Raw genomic sequence first — 27,390 nt, 5'->3', positions numbered from 1 at the left:
GCCACCATGAGGTTGATTTGAAAACTGTCAAGTGGCATTTCTTCCTCAGCGTATAGTGGGAATAGGCATGCCGGCTTGGGAAGCCGTGGATATGCACGGCTTGGGAAGCCGGGGCCCGTGGATATGCACGGCTTGGGAAGCCGGGGCCCGTGGATATGCACGGCTTGGGAAGCCGGGGCCCGTGGATATGCACGGCTTGGGATATCCGTGGATATGCTCCTGAGGAGGAGGATTCTAAAAACGACTTATAAATCCTAAAGCCTTGTTTATACTTCACTGTGCAACGGTCCTATGCTGGAAAATAGCAGATATGCAAACTCACACATCTCATTCAAGACACTGAACTTGCAGATCTGCCATTTTTGCCATCCAAATGCATTATATGATTAAATGGGCCTAAGAGATGCCCTTCTGGGCACAGGTCTCCACCAGGAGGATAGGAGAGTGTGTGATGTTTGGCAAAATGTTTAGGAGTAATTTAAACGTTTGTTTGTGTGTGTGTGTGTGTGTGTGTGTGTGTGTGTGTGTGTGTGTGTGTGTGTGTGTGTGTGTGTGTGTGTGTGTGTGTGTGTGTGTGTGTGTGTGTGTGTGTGTGTGTGTGTGTGTGTGTGTGTGTGTGTGTGCGTGCGTGCGTGCGTGTGCGTGTGTGTGTGTGAGATGCAACTTGGCCCGTGGATATGCACGGCTTGGGAAGCCGTGGATATGCACGGCTTGGGATAGACTGCCATGTCTTCCTTCTCAGAATGCATTTCTTTCATGTGGATTCCAAGGGATTCGATTTCCCAAAAGTTGCGTAACTGATCTGACAGTGCCTGTTCCTCTCCGACGCTGATGTGCATCACTACTGATTGTGTCAAACTGACATATTGAGCCTATGACACACAGTGTGGCTTCCCCCCAGTAGGCTACCTTCACATTCAGTAGATCCTGGGATCTTTTGTGGACAGATGTAATTTCTTGGGGTATAGTAGGACTATAGTAAATGATTAAAACAAAGAAATCGCTATAACATTTTGTAAAAAAAATATATATAAATATAAAATACATATTTAGCCCCATTCTCCCCTGTCAAAAACAGCTAAAATCCCTAAAACGAAAGAAAGCAGCAAATGAACAACCTAAAACATGAACCTTGGTTGAAAAAAAACTAACGTTGTCCTTTAACTAGACTTATTTTCACCACCAGGTGTCATAGTAGGACAGACCGATATTACAGCTAAATGGATTGAACCAGATGGGATAGTCTAGGGATCCCATTGACCGGTGGTACGGTCGCGCTTTCATTGGCTAGTCATGTTTGTCAGGCAACTGATGGTTGTTTTAGCTAATATTTATGACTTAACTTTTTGTAAATCTATTGTTTTTGTACTAATACATGTATGCATTTATAGCATAGAAACTGAGATTTTATTTTATAGACTCAGGTTAATACACATTTTAATACGATTGTTTATGTAATCAATCATTCAAAACGATAGAGTTCAAAACTCATCAAGCTACCTAGCCTGCCCGCCCCTCCAGGCTATGGGGTAGCAGTATATCTCCCTATCAGCCTCCTCATCCAGCTAACCGCAACCGGACCGCTACCCGTCTGACTCTATTAGTGTTTTCCACCGGGTGGAGACAGATTCACACAACCTATGGTCCCACGACCAACACACACACACACACACACACACAGACAGACAAAAGAATGATGAACAGAGACGCCTCGCATCGATAGGAACAGTTAAAGGGTAAGTGTGGGAGCACTCAACGGCCGAAACTAGCTGCTTGTAAGCGCAAAACGACTTGTAAACGGATTAAAACAGCCGCACTTGTATTTGGTACACACAGTTCATTTTTAGAAGAGGGGGCTCCCTTGAAAGCTAGCATTACTGTTGGAAGTGAAGCTTCTTCTTTAGCATCCAGAGCATAGTTAGCCCACAATGCTAACTCCGGGGGCAACAACAAGCAAGCATAGAGACTTTTCTGTCGTACTGTATATTTGGCTGCATGGGATGAGACGGGATACACGCGACTAGTACTACGTAACATTGCGCCACTACTGAGGATTTGTGTTGAACGGGACTTGACGTTGCCAGTAACGCTAGGTGGATATACTAGGTAGCTACACGTGTAATAGTACCAGGGATAATAGATTAGCTTCCACCACCAGTCGTGTTGTTTTAGCATAGGCGCTGTGGTGGTGGTGGTGGTGGTGCTGCTGCATCGGGTGGATGGATGAAGGGGGCCCAACGCATCATCCCGACACGGGCCTGTTATCTCTAGTAATAACGTTCTCCAGCCCAGGCAGCCTTATCTCTAACGGTCACTCGGGGGTGTCCATATATTATGAAAGAGCAGGTCAGATAAGAGAAAGAGACACAAAACAATACAAGGAAGAAGAAATTAAGTCGTATTTTATAAACTACCAGATAACTCCCAAGGCACTGGTTTTCCCGAATTAACTCCTCAGGGGGTGGTAATTGGTAAAAGAGAGGATATTGTCTTATGGAGTGTTTTGGTCTCTATTTCAGGTCAAGTGGAAAAGAACCAACTGCTGTGCACCCCGAATTGCCTTCGGCCCCATTGTTGACATATCCTGGAAGGAACAGCTGTTCAGATAAAGCACGTGCTGTATCTGCCGTAAGGATTGGTTCATCAATCATCACCCTACCTTGATTCCATTCCCCAGGTATTGGAGGACCAGAAGTTGTCTTGAAAAACTGATGGGTGGTGAAAAGTATGAAATATGTTAATTTTGCCCAGAAGGGCAACAACAGCAACATAGCCACTTCTGCAGAGATGGATTCCACCATGGTCCATGTGAGGAGATGTTTAATTCCGCTGATGCCTTAATGAAGATATTGTTCTGACAACAGAGACTAGGGGCCACGTGTGGTCCAACCCAGACACTGTCCCTGTTTCTGCGGTTCTAATAAGGTTCTAAACGGGTGATCACTTACCTACATCTTCCATCTCCAACTGCGTTCAAGATGGAAGTTATTTTCTTCAACCCTTTTGACAACTTGTTGTGCATTCTCCTGGGCATCTCTCTCACCGTGTGGTTCACCCTGCTCCTTGTCTTCATCATCGTGCCTGCCACCTTGGGTGTCTCCTTTGGGATCAGACGTCTCTATATGAAGTCTTTGTTAAAGATATTTGAGGTAAGAGTTTGTCATGCAACACCATTAATCATGTAAACTCTTATACTTGGTCTACCACTATGTCTCTACTTTTCACTCTGCAGTTTAAATATCTTTGATTTGTGTCAAGAAAGAAAGTAGTGTTCGAAGTCATGATTTTTGACTGTACACTGTGACTACAGTACAAGTGAGTGATGCGTGGAGGATGGAATTATTCGGTTTGAGAACTAATGACATGTCAACTGTTGCGGCCCATCAGCTTGCCCCTCATACACACAATTTTGGCTGTATGGATGTATATATTGGGAGTCTGTGTTAGAAATTTGTTTCACACCTTTAGTTTACACTAAACACAAACCCAAGCCATGTACACAACCAAGGTCCAAGGTTGAACTTCATAGTTACATCTTGTGTACAGGTACATTAGAGTAAAACTTATTTTTGTTTGGCTTCCTTCAGACGATGCAGCAGCATAGATAACAACAGCAAAAAAGATGGGACCACAAGGACATTTACATTATATATTTACAAGTAAGACGCGCAAACGTGGGAAGCGAACGCAGCTCGTAAATTGCAATAACAACAATTAGAATAAATTACGTACTTTTTTTCTCCCTTTTTAGTTAGTAATTTTTTTAAGTGTTCTACTGTGTGTGTGTGTGTGTGTGTGTGTGTGTGCTACAGCTGCGCCCTCTGGTGGCGGGCGGGTGGTGTCACAGCGGGACAGACAGGCAGACACACACACACACACACACACAGACACACAGACATGATCTGCAGGGTCTCATAGTTAGTGCTCAGTGAGTTCGCAATAAAAGAAAAAACACTGACACCTTATCTTTAAAAACAGCAGTTTCTTTTCTTTTCCTGTTTGGGGGGAGGTCTACGAATATGCCAGTCCCACAAGTCTGTTCAGTGAGTTCGCAATAAAAGAAAAAACACTGACACCTTATCTTTAAAAACAGCAGTTTCTTTTCTTTTCCTGTTTGGGGGGAGGTCTACGAATATGCCAGTCCCACAAGTCTGTTCATTATTCAATAACAAGCCTGGGTCTCTACTGGTAGAGATTGCATCATAGCCAGGAGGCCTATTCTACATATTATGTAACTAGACTCCGGTTACTAGAGGAACCAGACTATCAATAGCCACTGTTACAATTGTTGTCAAATTACCCCAGTCTCCAACTTGCCAGAGGACTGCGGGCCAGCTTCAGTTCACTTGTGCAATATATGGTTGATAGTTAATTCCAGTGTTTTCTGAGGCAGATGGTCACTGTTAAAATGGAACCTTAGATGAAACCAGAGAAGGTCTCTCTCTTCTCAGGCTTTCTCTGGTTTGTCTTCAGCACTTTTCTGTCAGCACTTTTCCAGCCAGCATGTCCCTTGAGAGCAGGATCTAGTGGCAGAAATAAATATACCTCAGGGAGACATGAGAGATGGCTCATCTCAAGTAGCTACCATGCGACCTAGAGAAAAGGTGAATTGTGAATTGTTGTAGCTACACGTGAATGCACTGAACCCAATTTGTATGCGTCTGGGGTCCCCCTCGAAAATGAGATGCTGCATCTCAAGGGGCCATCTAAAAATCTGAAATTACATATAGTGTTTTGTTTACGTCTCAATGAGTGAAAAACATGAGGTGTGTGTCTGTATTCTATGGCTCTACTCACCGCTGGCATATACACAGGTCAATTGAGGGTATATGCACCCAATTGACCTGGATGTGTGCTTACTACTTTCCTATAATCCTTTAGGATAGGGGGGAGAATTGACATCAGACCAATACTTACACTAGTTCAATTACTCTATTAGTCACTTCGGCAGGTGGATGGCCATCATGCTGAATTTGTAAATAGTTGACTTACTAACAAAATCACACCTGTGTGAACTGAGTGGTGCAACTCTCCTCTCCCACTGCCCCTCTCTCTCTCTCTCTCTCTCTCTCTCTCGCGCAGGCAACAGTGCAGCACCCTCTCTCTCTCTGTTTCTGGCACAACAGCGCCACTTTTGCCCCTACTGGTACTAAACATAGTCAAGATTTTTGAGTGGTTGCACCACTCAAAAACAGCTTAGCAAAAGACGGGTGTGTTGAGTCACGTATATGAGCAACACAATCCATGTTCTGCAGTGGTGACAGACACAGAACGTATTGCTGTTTACATTACGATGACTTGGTACTCATCATTTGAAGTAAAATAGTTCCAAGTGTGCCTATTCCATGTATTGATTTGCTTGCTGCTCTGTGAGTATTGCATAAGACTACTTGGTGTGTCCCCTACCTCTGGAGCCATAATGTGCCAGTCTGCCACTTTGCTCTTTTTCAATTCACTGACCTGAAGCAGCAGCATACATATTCTCAAAGAAATATATATATAGTGTAAAATTAAAATTTCTTCTGTAATATAATTAAAAAAGTGAAAGCTTTACTATATTAGATTCATTGCACATAGTGAAATATTCAAAACCTTTTATTGTTTTAATCTTGATTTTTGAGTTGTATTCTAATATTTATTCTAGTATTCCAATCATCTTCATGCCACGCCCCATTGAAGTAATTTGTTCGAAATTATTGAGTGCATACTGCATAAATCAACATACTTTTCACAGATGGTTGACATTTCTGTATTATAAATCCTTTTCAATGGTCTCATGTAATATTCTAATGGCAAAGTCAAAAGAGGACACTTTCATTTAAACGTTGACTTATTTATGACTAGCGTAACTCTGGGAAAGCACGGTCGGTCCATCAGGATTTTGTAGGCTTAATAATTAGCTGTAACTGTAACTGACAGTAAAGTGGAGAGGCAGCAAAGAGCACTGGGGTCGTGACACGAGAAAGGCAGGGTCATGAGCTCGGCTGGATTCAAACCCATGACGGCACAATCATGGATGTGAACTTGTTGATTCACCAGGAAACCCAACGGTCACGCTTTCTGGTGAGCGTCACTTCACGCATGCTGCTTCTCATTCTGCAGAAAATGTGGCTCAACTCCAGTTCCGCATTCCAGTGAGTAGTTAGTTCGCACCAAACACCGTTTTCAGAGAGAACCTAGTATCTTCGAAATCCTCAACCTTTCAGGAATGTAGAGAAACAGTGGTACTATGCAAGTTGGCTGTTCAATGTTGACTTTTCAACGTGTTTCATGGGTCACAGTGAACTTAAACTTGTTTAAACTAGTAAAAGCCCACATAAACCTTCAAAGCAAAAAAAACAAAACGAAATCAGCAGCAGCTGATCTGCTTCGGGCATAGCCATCATGGTTTATTGCTTAACATTCCTTGTATTTTTCTTTAAATTGGACCTTGAGGTGTTTTCAGTGGTATTTAGCATGGACAAAGACATAGGCTTAAGTATTGGATGATACGGCTATTGCAACCTGGTAGCTGTGACAGTCGATTCCCTGTGGGTGGGATGATAGTATGTGAATTGGCCTCGCTGATGTTTTGTCACTCTTAAGGGAATCTCAATTTAAACCATGTTGTGTGTGTGGCATGATCTGAGTTTGGAGCAGCAGCAGTTCTCCTCCCACTTTTTTCTCTGATACTGTATGTTCTGCCTGTTGTTGCTAAGGGAAAGGGAACACTCTGTCCTTTTCCCGTCTCAGCAGACACAATCAGTTTTTTTGTCCATGTGTGCACACAGGACCCTAGGCTTTCACGCGTCAAACGTGACACGGTAGGCTGCTTGTAGCGCATAAGGGTGGTGATGAATGAATGCCATTTGGCAGATTAATTCTGAAATGGGAAGTTGTTCTCGAATTTGCTATGTGGATGATTATTACTTAGCCTATAGTCAGAACTCGCCCTTCTCAGTTCAGAAGCACTCTTCATGAAACGTAATACTTTTGGTTATTGCATGATTGCAAAAAATAATCTATATAGTTTCAAGATGGCCCATAATAAATAATTATCTCCAGCCTGATGAACCCGTTGACTGACTGCTTTTATGATTGTTACTGAGATAACGAAACCATAATCTCCGAAAGGAACAGTCTATTTCACCCCGAAAATTATTTTCTTTTATATCAATTTATTTATTCAAAGAATTGCCCCATGTAGCCTAACATTCCTGGATTCCTATCGAAAACTTCAATAGCAGGGGTCTTCAATAGAGGGGGTCCAGGACCCCGTCCCCTAGTAGGCGGTCCTCAGAGTTACTACATGGGGGGGCCGCCAAATCTTTGGGTGATGGGACCTTTTTTTTGTTGCATTAACCCGAGCATCCCTATTCTAACATTAGCCAATAATAGCAGATCTACAAGCACAGCGCAAGGCGGCGTGAACTTGTAGATCTACTATTTTCGGCAAATGGGTTTGGTGTAGAGGGGAAAAAAGAGCCGACCAAGTACAGAGTTTTGACAATGTAAGCGTTTAAATGTCTGAAAATACCCATTAACATGAATCCAACGCATTAAAATAATTATTATTTAATTATTTAACACTGTAATAAAAAAGTTGAACATGCAACACAATTTTATACATGCTGTATAATACCCCATCAACACCTCTCAGCTAACACCGGGGCTCCACCGGGCGTCAGCGTCGAGTCTCCGTCAGGGAATGTTCCCTTTTTAATCAATGAAGGGTGGCTCCACTGCCCGCGTTGCGTCGCGTGACTGCATTAAAATTGCCCGGTTCGTTTTTTGCCGCACGCGACGGAGACGCAACGCGCCCGGTGGAGCCCCGCCGTAAAGGGTCCTTGGCCTGAAACGCGCTGAAGATACAACATGCTTCGATATAGTTGTTGTTCCACTTAACCAACGAATTCATCATTTTCTCAGTTATTCTTTGAACTTTAAACGTTGTCCAGGAATTCAAGGCAATTGATGATAAAATATATTTTTGCGGGCAAAGTGTTCCTTTATACCTGTTTGTTGTGCAATTGATAAAAATAATAATTGTGTGTCTGTCTATTAAAGGTCACGTATTACTTGTCCATTAAAGGTCACACATTATACTACTTAATATAGTTCTTTGAGAGGTCCCCAAAATATGTATTTGAAGTTGTTAGCTGAAACTACCACTCAAATTATACCATTATATGTCATGCTTATTATTGTTTCAGTCCTTTTCCTGATGGGCCCTTTCTGTGTCTGTAGCTTAAATTCAAAATGGACTGCTGCTTCGCATGTCCCAATGTGTGAAGAATTGCTGAGTTTTTTTTTTTTTTTTTTTTTTAATGCCCCACTTCTCTTTTTTGCTTCCTTTGCAGTGGGCGACATTTAGGCTAGAGCGAGGAGCAAAAGAGAAGGATCATGTCCTGTATAAACCCTACTCAAATGGTAAGTACTGACTCAGACTTCCCCATGGAACTACCTGTGGATTATACCACTGTCAGGGCGCTTTCACACCCAAAGTTGGCTTAGATTAGAAGGTCCGGATCAAGGACCAAGGACCAAATATTTGCATTTTGATTTTGGTCCGTTTGGTGTTCACACTGGTCTTTGTAAAGCGTACCAAATATGTAAACAAATGACACGTGGACATGTTAAGCGAACCAAATAGTGAGGGGAGAAAGAACATGAGGGGAAATCACTGTCTACAATTTTTGGGGCAACCTTCAGTCACACAGAGAGAGAAGAGAACAGCAACATGACAGCAACAACTTGCTATTGCATTCATTCTTATTAATTATTTTATTAGCCAAATAAGAGCAACAGATGAACAGAGGAGCAGGTGTTTGAACAATAATGTGCTTGCTGCTGATGCATACAATTCACAGAGACGTATAGCCTACAACAAGGTATCCCCGATAAAATGGACTTTTCTTCCATGTGTGCACCTTAACCCGATTAGATATATATTTCTGCGCATCAAATCTGCGGGCATTTCCATGTCATCTTATGGTTTAAACTTGAAGGTGGTCAGTTAGTATTGAGCTTCAAGTCAGAACAGCTCCGCTGCAGCTAATTGAGTTGACCTAGTTTTATGTCTTTTGCTATAGTGATGTAATCAATTAATCATTTGGGACCACCTGTGTATAGCCTATTTAACATTAAATATGTCTCTGTCTCTGCGTCTCTCCCATATATATCGGGTCCCTCCCCCTCATGTACACACACACACACACACACAAAGAAAGAAACTCTCACATGAAGACTCACAAGCTTTGTCATAACTTTGCGTGGCGGCGGCGGCAGCGCATGCTTAAAATAAAACAGCCTGTCGGAGTGGACCAATAGCAGCCAGCTGCAGCCTCGCCAAAAGCCAAAAACAACGAAGCCTGTTAGCAGAAAACACCTCCCGAGGCAACAGAACAGAGGAGACAAATTAAAAAAGAAATTAAAAAAAAGTTTGATTCACACCGTCAGCTTGTTCTTTTGTTGTTCTCACTTTTAGTTAGTATTTTAGTTGTCATTGCATCGCTTTGATTACGTTAATGGACTTCTGGTATCGTCGCATTATTATTAGTAGTCTATTTGAGAAAGCCTATCAAGTCAAGGGTTGCCTTAAGTCTTAAAGAAAGAGAATAATGACTGTGCTGGCATTATATAGCCTACTGTATAGCCTAGGCTATACAAGTCATAGCCTGGTTAATAAACCAGACCGAATCAGCCGTTGGCAAAAAAAAATTGCCTACCGGCGGATTTCGGTCTGGAGAGGCTCAATTTTACGCCCATTTTCTACACACGAAAACGTGTGCGCCCAATAGGGACACGGTATGCAATATGGGCGGGCTTTGGTACAGTGACGTTCAATGCTTGAGACCTTTGACTGACAGTAGCTCTGACCAATTGCGTCAAAGAGAAAATGTTTCCCTGGAAATGAAATCCAAGCTGAGCCTCCCCAGACTAATATCCTGCGGATCCGTGCGATATTAGTCTGGTTTATTAACCAGGCTATACAAGTCAAGCATTATAGCCTATAGGCAATACTATTTTGATCAACTCACATCAATAATACCGGGTGAAAGAAATATGTCACATATTGTACAATATCCTATGAAATTAATATAGGCTATATTTAATGGTTTGCAGTGGTCATGTCATTGCAGTGCAAACTTTGCAATGACATGACAATGATCTGAAAAATGAATGAAAATCTATTGTGCCGTGCCGTCGCCCGTCGCCCCGGATCGCACACAAATAAAAGAAATTGCCAAGACCACTAACATTTTATTTAGGCATATCTCACTCATTTCTTATGCGATTTTTAAAATTAAAAAATCACCATAATCATTGGGAACTCTACTTTCAATTGTTGTTGTCAGCCAAGACTGTATTGTCTTCCAATCTAACGATATAGTCACATTACGCACAGGGGCTGCATGCGTCTTCCTGTGCTGTCAGAGAGAGAGAGAGAGGAGATATATTAAAGAAGATATAATTGCTTGCATGCGCAGAGAGAGAGAGATGCGCTCCAAATTTACCATACCGTACATACCATTCCGTGTACAACTTGTACATCTGTTATTTTTGCGCATGTGAACCACGCTGCCATTACATTTGCGCTGCGCAGTGCGCCTCGACATATATGCGTCTACTATTAAAATCAGACTGTCAGCTGTCATATCAATAGTGATCCCCGTAAAAAATACATGCTTTTATAACTAATTATTAATGCAGCCTCACAACTGCCGACGCCCGACGGCTATTTTGGCTATCGTCCTGTAGCCTATTATTCCTCTATAAAGTCCGAATGCATTCACACCAGTAACGAACCGCACCGTGGTTCATTGGAAGCGAACCGAGTCCGGCCTTTTTTAGCGGACCATGGTTCGTTTCTTTGATCCGCACCAGAGTTCGGATGCACGTTCACACCAACCGAACCAAAGGGGTAAGCGGACCATGGTTCGTTTTAAACGAACCAAACATGTCCGGTGTGAAAGCGCCCTCAGTTTACCTTATGTGGATTATGCGGTTGACACGTGCTGACTTTTTGCACTGACTTTGTTTTGCACTTGACTTTTACTATTTTTGCTATTGTTTTTTGTGTTTCTTTTCTCTCGCACCTTAACTAACGTCCATAGTATAGTAGAGTAGATCATTTGTTTGGTTTCTTTGATTCATCTCCGTTCCCTCTTGCCCCCCCCGCCCCCCCTTCTTCTTCCGTTTCTTTTTTCTATGGCAATGACAAAGGAATTACACCCACATTTTTTCTTATGTGTTTTTGATTGATTGAACAGTCAAACACTTCTTTTCTCTAAAAGGTCTAAAAGGGATAGCACAAAAATGTCATTGCGGTCTTGTTTCCATTCAGGCCTTACGCAATCAATTCATAGACGTGACATGAAAAATACCAACAAAATTCAATATCATCACAGAAAAAAAGAATAAAACTATACTGTATGTACAGAGTGGAAGAAAAAGGAGCGAATGTTTTTAACTCAAATCTTTGCTTCTGGGGCGGTCCCTGGAACAACATATTTTCAGATGGGGGTCAGCGGCCAATTAAATTTAGTTTTTTGGGTCCTTGACATGAAATAGCTTGAGAACGACTGACACAGAAACATGGGTTTTTCAGAAAACTCACGATTTATTTGTAGAATCGTCCTCGGGTCTAAATGGGTTAAAGGAAAAGTGATCATTTCCTCTCAGGCCTGTTTTAAAGATGCCAGTGATCAGCATTTTCTTTTAGGGAAGGGGGGGGGGGGCATTCCACCCGTGGGTCGCAGAACATGCTGTAGAAGGAGAATTTACATGTGACAATAAATGTGATTATAAGTAGTAGCAGTGTTGAGGGTGTGCTCCTGCTGGAGTGTAAACGTTCAGAATGTGTTGCACACTGACTGACACTAGATTTCCTCCCTCACCCTTCAATCACAGCCATCATCGCCAGGGATTCTACCTCCCTGGTGGAGGAGATCAAAGAGATCCGGCGCAGCGGCAGCAACAGAGACCTGGACTCGGCCTCGGATTTCGAGATGTCCGACATCTTCTACTTTGCCCGGCGAGGCGTGGAGAGCATCGTGGACGACGAGGTGACCAAGCGCTTCAACACGGAGGAGCTGGAGTCGTGGAACCTGTTGACGCGCAGCAACCACAACTTCCACTACATCAGCCTGAGGCTGACGGTGCTGTGGGGGTTAGGTGTGGTCATCCGCTATGGCTTCCTGCTGCCTCTCAGGTATGCATCTGCCCCGTCACCACGTCTCACATTCTGTTAAATGTAACAGGAACAGCTTCAATCTACCTGGACATCTCCTGCAGTCAACCACACATGAGAGTTAACAATAGATGAATCGGTCGCTACTAAAATGTATAGATTGATTGAATACTTTATTAGAGTTCATCATTTATTTATCATTACATTTAATTTAATGAATTGGGCGAGTCTCCATAATGTCCTCCTGGACACAGGACAGAAGGCTGTAATATCTTGCAACAATGTTAATGTACTCTTCACTAATAGATTTTAGAGAATGCTGAGCCCAGTCAGTCTGTCTACAGTCCCACATACTGTGTTGTGTAGACTGTGATTTGCCAATAGGCAGTTATTGCAGCAGTCAGCTGGAGCACAGTACTCCAGCTGTCTTGGATTAAGGACAGTGTCCTATTTCTTTCAAAAATATACACGAATGTGCATTAATAAGATTCTAATTCTCAGTCCTCCATATTTTGGGCTATTTTGCAAGATGCAATTATAGCACAATTATGAATTCGATAATAAAAGTCAAGCTTTGCGTTATTCAATTGCGAAACAAATTGCGAAAACACATTGCGAAACACACATTTTCATAATCATAAAAAAGGAATGTCCCTATGATGAACTGTGAATTATGGAAATTTTAGTCTTGTTAATCTTTATCTACTTTTACAGACTTTTACAGACTTAACTGGTTCATCCAGGTCTACTCGAGTCATCGTTAAGATGGAAAAGAATGAGCTTTCTAAATACGAATTCATAACGGCAAGTTCACAGTGTCCCGGCCTTCTCCCACAGTGCGAGGCAGGGGTGGGAGAGTCGTGTTAGCTAGCCTGGAGGAGAGCTGTAAAGGTCAATAAACCAAGGCTGGTCGGTGTGGCCCCAGTCCATTGATAGGTGGGGAGGAGACATCAGGCCATCAGTGTGCACTGTGCAGACAGTACTGTGTAGTCTCATGGCTGTGTGTGCTAGTAAACCTACTTACTCAGTAAGTTATAGACCGGCTGGCCTCCTCAGGTCATTGTCACCCCCTCTCTAAGCCGTACGCACCGTCTCCAACCATGGATGATTGATTCAGCAAGATTTAGTCGGCTTGCCAGAAGGCTTATATAAGCATTGTCTCATGTGTGCTCTGTTACACAGGTCTCTGTGCTGCACGTAGTAGCCAGTACTGAAAAAGTACTTTTTGAGGAGCACTAGCCCCTCCAATGCATGGCTTTTGAAAATTACGTCATATGGATTGGAAGCCAAGTCTATGGACTATTAATGTTTGTTAGAGCAGGGGTTTTCAACTGATTTTGACCCAGGGACCACCATCCTGACTAAGAGCAACGTGGGGACCACCACTATAAAGACCTCATGTAAACGTAGTCAATGATGCGCGAGCCGACTGTATTGCTGAATTTGACTGTATTGCTGCGTGGATGTGTGACTTGTAGTCCAGGAAGGAAGTGAGACCACATTTTCATGACAAATTTTGGTCATGAAGATGGCCTAAAATATGACTAAAATATTTAAAAACCACATAATTTACACACATAAAAACCTCAGGAAAGGGTTTATTGTGTCCTTAAACATCATTAAAATAAGATCTGTTTGCAAAAGGGGTGAAGTGGCCCTTTAATTAATAGTTTTTTTTGGGTAACTTGTATATTTACTGTCAGCTTGCATAATGTTCACCATCTTAAAGTAAAAGCATTAAACGTGTAACCTGAAGATGGTGTTCCAGATGATTCAACATGTGCTCTCTTATGACCATGCTGTGTTTGTGACTAGCAGTCACAAAGGGGAGTTGTGTCAGCATTACACATTTGTTATTCTCAGCTGCATTGGTGGAAAGTAACTAAGTACATTTACTTAAGTATATTTGTACTTGTACTGGAGTATTAACAATTTACAATACTTTTACTTCTACTCCACTACATCTCAGAGTCAAATATTATAGTTTTACTCCGCTACAATTATTTGAAAACTTTAGGTACTATTTACTTTGTAGATTTTGATAATTATGACAAAACATACATTACCCACTTCGGCCCTATATACATTTCGTCAATTTTAAAATAGCCGATCTACAAGCTCACAATGTGTTGTGACTCGCGATGTGAGTTTGTAGAAAAGCAGGTACTTTTTCCACCACTGCTCAGCTGTTGGTTTTATGAGAAATGAAACCGCTGTCAATATAGTTTTATCAGCAACATTGTGGTGTCACCTTGACTTGATAATTAATTCATGCGGGGGATAAAACGTGATCATTAACAACACTGCCAGGTGTGAGAGTCGGTTAAGTTAGAGGCATAGGGGAATATAGCATGGCCTTTAGACCAATAAGAGGACTCTCATACACCAGGTGAAATGTCTTGTTGCTGCCTTACGGTGATGTTCATTGTTACTCTCCTTTGACTACCGGTAGTGACAATGTTGTTATCATTTTGAAGGATTTAACTGTGAGTCCTTAACAAGACCTTGGAGAATTGGCACCTCTGCCAGCACTGTCTTATATGTCACACTGCAAATATATCACAGAGGGAATAGTAGACATCAGAGATGGGCAACTACTTCTTTTATTTTCCAAAATGTTTCATTGTAGTCTTTACTCTGGGGCGAGAGGTAAATGTTTCGTCGTTGTTTTGTTTTCGTTAATAAGGGGGTATTTATCTGGGATGAGATTTAACAAATTCACAATAGGCCTTGTCCTTGACCGTGTGTGAGATACAGACGCATAACTTTGTGAAGGCAATTGACTGTCATTTCGGCGTCCCAAGTCTCAATTAACACTATCCACCTATGCCTCATGCATGTTGTGTTGACAAATTTGAAATGATTCACTAAAACTAAAGACATTTTCTGTATTTTTAAGTACACAGTTAAACAGTTTGTTTTTCTAGTCTTTATTTTTTTATTTCAGTTAACAATATTCACATTTTTCAAACTAACACTAATAACCTTGTTTTGAACAACTGCTTATTAGAGATGTTCCTAACTTCCTATTATTCTCCTAAAATCACATTTGTCACCTGTTTTTGTCTGGCAGGGTGACTCTTGCCTTCACTGGGGTAGGCCTGCTTGTGTTCCTCACCTGTATCATAGGGCTACTACCAAATGGGAGGTAAGACGTTTGTTCTTCTTTTGATAAAGATTACTATTTGTATTAATTTTCTTTTTATTACCTGTCTCTTACCTGTGCTGCTGAATCTGGTTAACTACATTTAACCCTGACCTCCCAATTTAATAGGTGAAATAATTTCAACAAAAAAGGATTTCAGAACATGTCACGAGATGGCACATTGTGAGCTTGTAGAACGGCTTGTAATTTGCAAATGAGTGCTTAAGTGTTTAATCACTAGTGTTGTGTTGTTCTTCCTGAAGGACGAAGAACTTCCTGAGTGAAAAGGTCCACTTGATGTGCTACAGAATATGTGTTCGAGCTCTCACTGCCATCATTACCTATCATGACAGGTGAGGAGGAACATGACTATTTTACTGATTTGTTCATTTCTCTTAAACACGTTCATTTCTCTGTTCTCTGTACTGAGTTTTTGTTGTTGTATATAATCTCTTAAAAACATAAAATGTCATAGGACAAAAGTTGCATAGCTATTGCCTAATGACTTTAGGTAGTCATCAAGTCACTATTGCTCTAACCTTGGGGAAGCTGCCTCTGAGTGAGTCTAAAATAGAATTAAATGTCACTGTAAAATGAGGACTGGTTCTGGGTGTCACTGAAAATGATTGAATTGATGCACGTTATGAGACGCTCGGGTGGCACAGTGGTAAAGTACCTGCACACCACCGCGTCCAGGAGTTTGAATCTATCTCAGTGCATGCAGCTTTGTTGAGTGTCTATACCAGGGGTTTTCAACTGATTGTGAACAAGGGACCACCACCATCTCAAAAATATTCTACAGGTGCTGAACAAAGACATACATACAGTGACACACACACCCGATCTACAGGCTGTATTAGATGATGTCAAGACAAGGACTAGTAGAGTAATTAATTAATTAGTGGCACCAAAACCTAACTGTTGAGCAGAGGCGTGTCTACAATAAGGCGAGGACAGGTGCCTGTCCAAATCCATTTCTGCCTGGCTGATTGGCCCTTGCGGTAGAGCGCAACCCTCAATCACCCATTAGAATGTAAATGCATGCCTTTGTATCCTACTCGTCTGGCAGGTATCTCTTTGAAAACCTTAGTGCTGCGATTGTGAGACGACAATTAACACATCTTGCCTGCCCAAAATGTAATTCCTGGAAACAATACTGCTGTTGAGAGAACAAATTCTTCAAATGGGGAAGTCGAGGGTGGGGTGTTACAGTGGTGCGGAGGAATAAATAATTAACTGTGAACCAATAAACATTAAATAATTGCGAAAAACTGCACATAAATTATTACTTCTACGGGTTGGGACTCCACCTGTCAGCAGGGAGTGTTGGGCGGGAAGCAGTAGGACGCCTCTGTGTGGGGCTGCTCTCTGGCAGGTGAGCCATTAGCGGTGACGGGCTTATCTGTGCTCTCTTGAGTATTTCATTTTATGATCCTTTTATTGGAGGTTTGCACAGTTTGAAACGCTGAGGAAGGCCGACGTGCCAAAACGTGTCATTCTCTCGGTAGGCTGCTGCTCCAATACAAAGAACTGCTGCTGCAATACAAAGAACATTCTTTCACTGTACTGTACATCAAGAATCTGCACCCAGTTAAATTGTAAGACACTAACACACCTCAAAACTCCCTTTGAGTTGAGTCTCCTGACGGACTTGATCCGCTAGGCGAGTTGCCTTCAGTAGCAGTGACAACACACAGAAATGTGTGTGGGGAGGAATTAATATGCATAACAACTAAACTGGGGAGCAAAAGGGGTAAAGAATTATTGGCTACTATAATTTGTAGTAAGCAAAGGCCTCTTTTTAGCTTTTTACTCTTGACTTCCCGATCTGTAATGACTAATGAGATATATCTACCGGTAATACAAAATATTGTGCTTGTCACTAAATGCAATAAACAAACAAGTCACAGAACTTTTCTTCAAAGATGACATTCGAAACGGCTGTCAAAACCCACACCTGCTGTGACTCGGTTACTGGAGCTCCAACTCGCAAAAATAATGGCTCTCACACTACTCTCACTCCAACGCTACGAAAAGGTTAAAGAAGTAGTTGTACACTTTACCCAGGTCAGCCTGGGTAAAGTTCAAATCTCTCCCAGAACAACTGGAACATGATGATGATGATCAAGGCCCTAAACCTGTTCAGTGACACTGAAATTCTAATCTCGTACTGTGGTCTTGTAAACAAAATTATGGCTTTTTAGTTACAAAATGTAGCTTAGCTTGTAGATCGGCTATATATATATTTTTTTTTAGTGTTTTGATTATCAATGTTTTTATATTGTTAGTTTTATTAATGGGCATGGTCAGCTTAGATGAAACCCAGAGGCCTGCAACCATGGGCGTCTATAAAACCAGGATGTGTGGCGCTACTCTGTGATGACTGTCTGCTCTTACTCAGGGCAGGGGTTTCAAAAGGGCATGGAAAGAATCATATGTCATTGCGGAAAGAGAGAGTGAGAGAGGGGAGGATGTTACACCAAACGGGAAGTGGTTCAGGATATCGGTCTGACTGTATGTTTGCCTCTGAACACAATGTTAAAATACTGGTGCTACAATGCCCTAAACTGTACCTGTAAAGCGTAGTCAAGTGTGAATTCAAAGTCAAACACTGCACAAAGTCCTTTCATAGTGGTGCCGGCCCACTGCAGAATGATCCAAATAGTCTCTCTGAAGATTTTCTGCCAAGATGTTTATTTTTACATTACTGCGTCCAAAAATAAAGTTTTGGCACTTTGGCCACCATTGTGTGTGGCCACCTTCTTGTCCCTTGAAGACTACTATTTTTTTTTTTTTTATATATATATATTTTTTATCCCACAATTTTGTAACCCATTTTTCACCCCTGTGTCAATCATCTAATGTGATCCTGGGCTCTACACACCCTCCGCCAACCTGGGGAGAGCAACGGACTTAACTCATGCTTCCTTCATGCTTGAGTGTCCAAGTTGCTCCTTTACACCTGACAGGGGGGAGTTTCCCTGGTTGGACGTAGCGCGTGGAAGGAACACGTTATTCCAACCAGTTTTGAAGACTACTATTAAGTGTGAATTCAACCAGATGTAACATGCTCTCTGATTTTTAAATGAGGTTAAAAAAAATTAAAAAAAACAATCTAGTCTAGCCCCCTGGCACAATGCTATTGATTTGTCTGTTTTTTCAAATTGATTCTGAATTGTTGTGTTCAGGCTGCTAGACACAACAACACAGAGCTTTAAAGGGATAGTTCACCCAAAAACAATATTGATTATTCACCCCATGGAGACTTGAATTAATCTACCAGTATATTGTTTAGTTTTTGTTGCCAATAAATTGATGACCAGCAGCCTTTCCCTATGGAGACACACAGAGGCTCCTTTGTGTCTCCATAAGAAACGGCTGCTGGTGGAGTCTTATCGTGTTCCGTCATGCCGGCGTGGTATTTCTGGGCTCTGTATTGGCATGATGAACACCATCCGACTCTACTCTGGGAAGGACTAAAAATATACCTGGTGACACATATTAGTGACGTTCTGCTGTGCCTCTGGAGATGCGTAACTCTATCTATTGACATGTGGATAAGTCCAAGTCAACTTGGTCACAATAGACTGGCGGAGGCGGGGGAGAAAAGTGGCATGACATCTATAGCGCAGTGCTTTGTTTTCAAACATTATTTTACAGCACATCTCCGATTTCTTTAGATTAGATTAAATGTATTGTCACTGTACAGAGTATACAAATACTTAGAGTAGACAATGAAATCAAAGTATTTGTATACTCTGTACAGTGACAATAAATTGAATCTAAAAAATAAAAAATAAAATAAAATACCGTACTGTGAGTGAATGAACACCAAAACATAATTATACAAATTATACGTGTAACGGCGTAAACAGATATCGTATTTATCCGTCCGATCAAGCTACAAATTTTTGCCGTGCAATTCAAAGAGTGGTGTGTACCACAGGTGCGCAGGCGTATCGCAGGTGTATGTCATACTGAATGCAGCGGGTGCAAAGTGATCGGAAAAGCACCCGACAACCTCATCTGCATTGATCGACGCCCCATATCGCACCATAAAAGGCTTCAAGCATGTCTCAGCAGACAGCAGTTTGTCGGAGATCCATCTGTCAGTCTGCGGCTTTGCAGCCGCAGACTATAGCGGCTTCACAAATTACAATAAAAATGATTGCTGGAAAGAAATCACAGCCGCGGTCACTGTTATGAATATAGCCCGCACTCTATTAATTTAATAATTCTACACATGTAGGAGCAGGACAGTTAGGGCTTTTATGTTATGTCGTTTTTGCACCATTGTATATTACCACTGTAGGCTACTATATATGTACAAACTGACATCAATCCATCAAAGGACACCAAAGGAAATTAAAAGATTTCCAAGCTTACAACGGTGCGTGCTCCGCTGAAGCAATATAATTATAATTTATTTAATTAAGTTCGGGACCAAGGCGGGTATATGTCAATGCAAAAGTCGTCTTTTGAGAGAGAGCTAGAGAGAGAGAATGGGCCCTCGACACTGTCTGTTTGCGCGATAAAGAACAGTAGCCTATACATTCATAAGTGAATAATTATAGGTCTACCTCGTAGGCCTGGGATCCTCTTGTCTGAAGAAATTATAATCCAGTGAGTTTATCCAGTGAGTTAAACTATTCTGTGTGTGGCATCCATGTGATCAATATCAATATACATTATTATAAATTCTGTCTGTCTGTCCGTCATGTTTGTGAACAAGAGGCCCAGGCGGTGGCGTAACAGTCTGGGCACCCGACTGGTAATCCAGTCGCAGTGTGCCGCGGGTTCGATTCCCGAGCCCGACACGGCCTTTACTGCATGTCATCCCCCATCTCTCTCCCGTTTCCTGTCAGCCTACTGTCTGTCCCTTCAAAAAACCAATAAAAGGCGTAAGCCGCAAAAAATTAAATAAAAATAAATAAATAAATAAAATAAAATAATGTTTGTGAACAAGTGCGAGTGGAGGTGAGCTGGCTTAAAACTATGATGACTGGCCGACTTTCAAACACGCTGATGCCATTCATTAGGCTAATGTGGTCTTTTATATAGGGCTAATTAGCCCTATTCATTTTCCAATGTGAATCGGATCGGCAGCACACTGCTGTCTGCCCCCCCCCACACACACACACACACACCCCATACACACACACACACACCCCGACAGTCAACTGACTCAAGGAGCTCCGTAACAAAACAATTTCAATAGGCCTGCCGCCTACTGCAGGCATTACTACACTAAACAATGTTGGATTCGTACAGTGCAGAATGCAGATAAGCCTATGTTCTTATTATAATTGTGAGTTTGTTTTTTAACATGCAGCGCGAGTCAGCGAGAGCCGATCTACAAGCTCACAACCGTTGCACTTCGAGTAGAAGGCTGCCGAGTGAGCAGCCCTAATCGCGCATGATAGAAATATCCTAATAAATAAATAAAAAGGTGTCGTGCTTGCGGGGCAGTTTCTGTATGGGCTAACTTGCCTCTAGAATGCATGCATTTAGGCAAGTGATACTTGGCTTTTATATAGGCTATCATTTTTTATGTGCTGACCAATATTGGGGACACATGCCTACATATTTTATCTGAGATTTGGGAACAATTTATTGATTCAGCAATCAGCATGAAGACTAAAACCTTCTGAATAAATCTATACGCAAGTGTATGCTTGCCCTAAAGAGGTCCCATAGGATTTGGCGGAGTTTCCGACCAACCTACGTGAGCGTCAAGTTCACGGCCATTTCCATGAATACCAAATTAATGTGGGAAATCCACGTAAATGCCTTTCCGCTAGTGTTACGTAACGTTATGAGCGTAAACGCCGTTGTGAATGAGGACCAATGTGTGTGGGGGTGTGTGCATGCCTGCCTCTGTTCATGTGTGTTCCATTTTTAATGAATTTCAATTATATTGCCTTCAAACTTGCTTAACCTGCTGGCTTGAAACTTCAATTCTCACTGCGAAGCCAACCATGGCAATGATACCATCTTGCACATGTCATGTGTTTTATGCTGTCCGACTCCATTGTCCCCAGAGAGAATAAGCCCCAGAATGGTGGAATCTGTGTGGCCAACCATACGTCCCCCATCGATGTCATAATCCTGGCCAGTGACGGATGCTATGCCATGGTAAGCACATACCCCCAGAGGTGGAAAAAGTACTAGCATTTCTTACTTACTACTCCATTACAAGTAAAAGTCTGGTAATCAAAATGTAATTCAGTAAAAGTACTAAATGATTGCTATCAAAGTAAGTAAAAGTACTCATTATGCAGACTGTCAAATTTCAAGTTTTCAAATGTATCAAAATATTTAGAAAATAGCCGATCTACAAGCTCACAATGTGTCGGGAGCTTGTAGATCGGCCATTTTCAAATGGCTGAAAAGTATATAGGGCTGAAGTGGTTAATGTAAGTTTTGTAATAATAATCCCAAACAAATCTACAAAGTAACTAGTAACTAAAGTTTTCAAATAATTGTCGTGGAGTCAAAGTACAATATTTGTCTCCGAGATCAGATGTAGTGGAGTAGAAGTAAATGTATTGGAATTGTTTATCTCAAAATCGTACTCAAGTACAGTACTTACTACCAAGTAAAATGTACTTAGTTACTTTTCACCACTGGTGAGCAGTGCTGAGCACATACCACAGCCCAGCGGGAGGGACTCCGTAAACCACTGGAGATCATGTGGTTTAGCTGTTTGACTGGCAGCGCTCTGACATTTTGACCCGATGGAAACGTGCTTCTGTTTGTGTGTGTGTGTGTGTGTGTGCTCCAGGTTGGCCAGATCCACGGAGGGTTAATGGGAGTCATCCAGAGGTCCATGGTCAAAGCCTCTCCACACATTTGGTTTGAACGCTCAGAGGTCAAAGATCGACATCTAGTGGCCAAAAGGTAGCATTACATCCTGAAGTGAACACGGTGTATCATTTCTTTCTGATGTGCTTACATGTTATGGCACAACATTTAAAATAATATAGAAGAAACTGTTAACTGGTTGACGTGTGTACCGTCAATTTAAATACCTAAGTTTGATTCCCTGCACAGTGCTGATTGGCAGACCTCAATACAGTTTCAGACCGACATGTTTGTGCCAGCATGGGTGATTAGATTTATCTCTTGATCGCCTCTTGTCTTGATTGTTTAGACATGACGTCATGGGCTGCTATGCTCGATAATGGCTCGATTGACTGACTGATTTTTTATTTACAGTTTGTAGAATGGGTACAGTTCAAACAAAAGTACTGGGCAATACAAAAAAGAATGAAACCAGAAAAAGCACTAAGATTCTTTTACATCAGGGTCCCCTATTTTCAATTCATCAGAACATTTAAACACTTACACACAACACAATTCTATGAAAAAAAGGAAATCATCATACAGTTAAAGAAATACTGGGTACTCGATAAATGTGTTATCGAGTTTGTAATGGGCTCTGGTTTCGAGCTCCATGAGTGAGGGAGTGATATGGCCCCTGTGACGCTGGCCCTGTGCTATGGCATTGGCATGTGTGCTAAATGGCCTACATTTCTTACGTTTTGCAGATTGAGCGACCACGTGGAAGATAAATCAAAACTGCCCATTCTCATTTTCCCTGAAGGTGAGTTTCTTTGCCCTGGCATCCAATTTTGGACATTTTACATTTATTTAGAAACATTTTTTAAACTATAAAAAAATAAAGCTTATGGATCAGATATTTTTTATTTAGACTTTTTCTCTTGCAGATTACATTCTTAATCTTTCATGTTTTCCATCACCAGGCACCTGTATTAACAACACATCAGTTATGATGTTCAAAAAGGGGAGCTTTGAGATCAGTTCCGACGTCTACCCAGTGGCTATTAAGGTATAAGAATAATACTTTTTTTTCCTTTTTCTCCAATTTAGGCTACATTCACAAGCTTTTTGGGGAATCTAACTAAGGGCCGATTCATACTCCTATTTTAGAGCCGAATAAAAGTCTGTTCGGCTCTGTAGAGCCTACAATGTGACGTCATTTGAGGTTCGGGGGGGGCGGGTACCGTCCTAAAGTCGGTTCTTCGGTGCTCTGACGAGCCGAAATCATTTCGGCACTACAGCGCCGAAGCAGCGGTAAAATAGGAGTATGAATCGGCACTTACTGTTATGTCCTGTGTCTACTCCAGTATGACCCACGTTTTGGAGATGCCTTCTGGAACAGCAGCAAGTTTGGTATGGTCAGCTACCTGCTGCGCATGATGAGCAGCTGGGCCATCGTCTGCAGTGTGTGGTACCTCCCGCCCATGTCCAGAGAGGTGAGAGCTGACTACCTGTCAGTGGGGAGTGTTGGCTTATGAATGAATATCAACATCCTAATACTGGGGGGTCAAACACTGTTTGAAATGGACACTCATGCTTTTCCCCACTGATTTGGGGAAAAGCCAGACATTACATGTTAAAACTGTTTGCGAGCCATAAACGTCAAGACGTCTAATTGCCAATTAAGTACCGGATGCCACAGACGACAAGACGTCTTCCCTTTTTTTTGTTTTATATTCTTAATATTTTTTTATTTCATCCATATTTAGAAAATTACTCTAATCTGGTGTACAGGTGATGACATGCACATCTTGTTTTCTTCATAATAATATTGGTCTATTACATTTTAACATTTGGAAACGGCCTTAAATGGTGCAGAGAAAGCCCCATCCCTATTTTGGGTAAATATTCATCAATATGTGCCTGTTAGATATGCCCAGAAATAATACAGAACACAGGCTTCATATGGTCTTTAATCATCATGTCTCTTTGCATTTGGGGATTCAAATGATCATCAATGAAAATCATTGTTTCATTAAGATTTATGATGGTTAACCATGCTGTATGATTTAATGAAACTATATTCAAAGCGGTAATGGAAATGAATCTGTAAGTGGCCCGCCCCCAGGCCTAGTTCTAATATTATTAGACCATTGCCCTTTTCCCCATATTTGATTTGGATAAAGGCCATGACATTTGACTAATATAATCACATGATTGTTGTAGACAAAGGGCAGATGATGTTTGGCTTGTATACAGCCTCTATTCGTGATGTATTTTGTGAGAAAATAATTGACTTGATATGAACTGGATGGGTTTTGGAGTGGGAGAGGAATAACAGGAAGGGGTTTGAGGTCAAACCACAGTTTTCCACAACAAACTAAAGGCCATGTGATGCCAGGGAGAGCGGGCAGCAGCCTCTGTGATGCTGCTTGTTCCCTCCCTGTTGATGGTGAAAGCAGCGAAAACGGGAAAAGTTAATCTGGTCGTTGATCATATTTTCCTCTTGCCACTTGGGATGAACTTGGTGCATATTGTTGCTGGAGCACATAGATGAAAGGTTGCTTAATAATAATAATAATAATAGATAGTAGATTATTTGGTCGCCTACTGTGCCATTCATAATGGAAAAGGCCGTGGTGGTCAAGGTCTCTCTGCCGCTCGCTTCGCCCGCTCTAGACCTATGATTTGTCCATGGCCATCGAATGCAATTTGGTGGACTAACCATTAGGGCATTTGAACACTGATGCCTGACATGCCTGCCAGTCACAATGTGGGACAGGGTCTCCATTTGTGGGACCCCTGAAAAGTTTTGGAAATGAGGGATTGTCCTGCTCAAAGGGAGACATCTAGTCACCCTACGTGATACTGTTTTGTGTCATCCCGTAACTGTTCTCCCGGGCCTGCTGCTGTACCAGAGGAATACTTTATAACCCTAACCCAGTACTGTTAGGACCAGCCAGAGTTCACAACAATTTAACAATATATAATGCAGTACACTGTGTATTTTTTCTTGGGTATTTATTAAGTAGGGCCATTTATTTGTGCCTACTTTTCATTCATGATTTATTGTCTATCTTTGTGAAACAGGAAGGAGAGGATGCTGTACAGTTTGCCAACCGGGTCAAGGCTGCTATCGCCAGGCAAGGAGGACTGGTTGACCTGCTATGGTAAGACGCTACAGTACGATCCGGGCTCGGCAATATGTACGTCCACACAAACAAATGTGACCAGATTTGTGCCATCGCGCAACCTCCAGCTTTTTACAGGAGAAAAACTTATTTTGTTTATTTTTATCCAAAATGAGTTAATAGCACAGGCAGACCCTTCAACTATAGCATGTCTGAAATAAGTGTCAATGCTGAAATCGACATAATATGAAATAAATGCTTAAACATGTAGCTAGGTGTAATGTTAGAGACCACAGAAGGGAACCTTTCAAGCCTGTTTTGTCAACTCGCTGTTTTCTGCAAGACATTATTCTATGAGCCATATCTCCATAACTGGTGGGTCAAACTGAACAACCAATATGTCAATTTGAAGCTATGATCCCCTGCTTTCATATGACATTTAAAAAAAATCCAATGGCAGGCCCTCAGTCTAATTTGGCCACTCTGCTAGCTACGTGGTCCATCGCAATGATTACACTGGCTCTGCTAGCTACATGGTCCATAGCAATTCTGCATCACTGTTGTTTTACAAGTCACACACTGTTGACCAGACTCTCCCAGCTAGACTCGGGAGACAGACCCCTATCTTTTTTGCCTCGATTTGTCTTCGCCAAAGATTGACGATCCACAAGATCAGCTCGTAAGTTGGCTATTTCCATCCAATGTCCTCCCCCGGAATAGGAAAAGAGAGAACTGACATGCACATCCCTTACCCAAGTTTGGGCAGGTGCTGAGCGATGAACAGTATACAGAAGAATGACGTTTGGAGCACAAAGCTCTTTCTCAGACTGTCTGAGAAAGATCTTTGTGCTCCAAACATCACAGATTCTTTGGTGCAATAAAGCATTGGAGTAGGGGTAGGCGATATGAAAATATAATGTCACGATTCTTTGCGATTGTTTTTTATGGTTATTTTTCAAGTTACTTAATAGTACAACCACCTACATTAAGGTAACAAAAACGAAAAGAAGGATTAACAGACCATTTAGACCAAAATACTTCATATTTTTGGCTAATGAAACAAATCTAAATTAAGGTATAGAACTGCAAATCATAGACTGTGCATTCACTGCATCACAATATATACAACTCTTAAAAGGCATATTGTGGAGACAATGTAGCCCCTACGTTGGAGCCCTCAGTGTGCAAGTGTTTATTTTTTCTTCTCCCACAGAATAGGGACGTTAGGTTAAATTGGTTAAATTGTTTTTTTTTTTTTTTTTAGGGATGGCGGTTTGAAGCGAGGGAAGGTAAAGGACACGTTCAAAGAAGAGCAGCAGAAGCTGTACAGTAAAATACTGGTGGGAACCCAAGAGGACCGTAGTCGCTCCTGAACTAAGGAAACGCTCTGGAGACGGACTGGCTCGGACAGAGGCCCACCTTCGCCGGGGTGGGGGGGAAACTGAAAAAGAGGCGGTCAGCGCTCTTCCTTCCCCACTGGAGTTTCTTGGACCGGACTTCTCTCTCGCTGTCTCTCTCTCTCTCTCTCTCTCTCTCTCTGATGTCAACAATACTCCTTTTGGCTTCCTCAGTCACTGCCTCGGTCTGGCATGCCCAGTTCTCATTGTTGTCACAGAATGTCGAGTCCCCCCCACCCCACCCCACCCCACCCGCTGTCCTCTTTGATGTAATGGTTCCAACGGACAAGAGGGCCTGGTTTGTGTTAAAATGAAGGTGCACATACACAAAGGTGGCATGTTGTCTTCCTTGGTGACAGACAGTCTTTGGACAGGGGCAAAGTAAAGGGTGTGTTTATGCTCTTGAATTGAGTTCCTGTCTTTATTTGGTAGTTTAACCCCTTTTGAGTTCCGTTTCATTATAATGTACATGTGACGTTATGTTCATATGTTAAGACGTTGCAGGTCTGGCGTAACCCAGGGAATAGAACGAGAGCTATTGTAAATACAGGACAGTTTTTACTAAAGGGAAACCCTGTGACTGTTGGGGAATTGCATGGCACCCCAATGTACTGTAACTTGGGGGCACAGTGCCACGTTTGCAAATATTTTCATCTGCTTTTTTTCCAATGTTGAAAAGAGCCTTATATTTTAAGCTTTTGTGTTTTACAAGTAATAATTGTATCTGCACATGTGTAAAATATAGGGAGTTACTTTTCAGAT

General features: G+C 41.9%; 1 protein-coding gene across 1 annotated transcript; it reads left to right on the top strand.

Annotated features, from left to right (window-relative positions):
* The first annotated feature begins 1,583 nt into the window (after positions 1-1,583).
* LOC310872343 (glycerol-3-phosphate acyltransferase 4-like) lies at positions 1,584-27,390 on the top strand. The gene is made up of 13 exons (XM_083784124.1): positions 1,584-1,736; positions 2,520-3,149; positions 8,340-8,409; positions 11,893-12,193; positions 15,246-15,320; positions 15,581-15,670; positions 21,359-21,452; positions 22,102-22,217; positions 22,868-22,923; positions 23,084-23,169; positions 23,468-23,596; positions 25,191-25,270; positions 26,496-27,390. Exons 2-13 carry the CDS (start codon positions 2,979-2,981, stop codon positions 26,602-26,604), a joined length of 1,377 nt encoding a protein of 458 aa, XP_083640250.1. The 5' UTR covers positions 1,584-1,736; positions 2,520-2,978; the 3' UTR covers positions 26,605-27,390.

Source organism: Protomyctophum parallelum (genome assembly GCF_964188405.1).
Source record: "Protomyctophum parallelum genome assembly, chromosome: 15".
Taxonomy (NCBI): domain Eukaryota; kingdom Metazoa; phylum Chordata; class Actinopteri; order Myctophiformes; family Myctophidae; genus Protomyctophum; species Protomyctophum parallelum.
This window is presented reverse-complemented; position numbering and strand designations above follow the sequence as displayed.

What these genes read in the sequence shown, in the direction of transcription:
- LOC310872343 (XM_083784124.1), top strand. Translation starts at nt 2,979, where the DNA reads ATGGAAGTTATTTTCTTCAACCCTTTTGACAACTTGTTGTGCATTCTC. An exon ending in GGCTTCCTGCTGCCTCTCAG is followed by an intron (nt 12,194 to 15,245) that starts GTATGCATCTGC and finishes TTTGTCTGGCAG; the next exon opens with GGTGACTCTTGCCTTCACTG. An exon ending in CATTCTCATTTTCCCTGAAG is followed by an intron (nt 22,924 to 23,083) that starts GTGAGTTTCTTT and finishes TTCCATCACCAG; the next exon opens with GCACCTGTATTAACAACACA.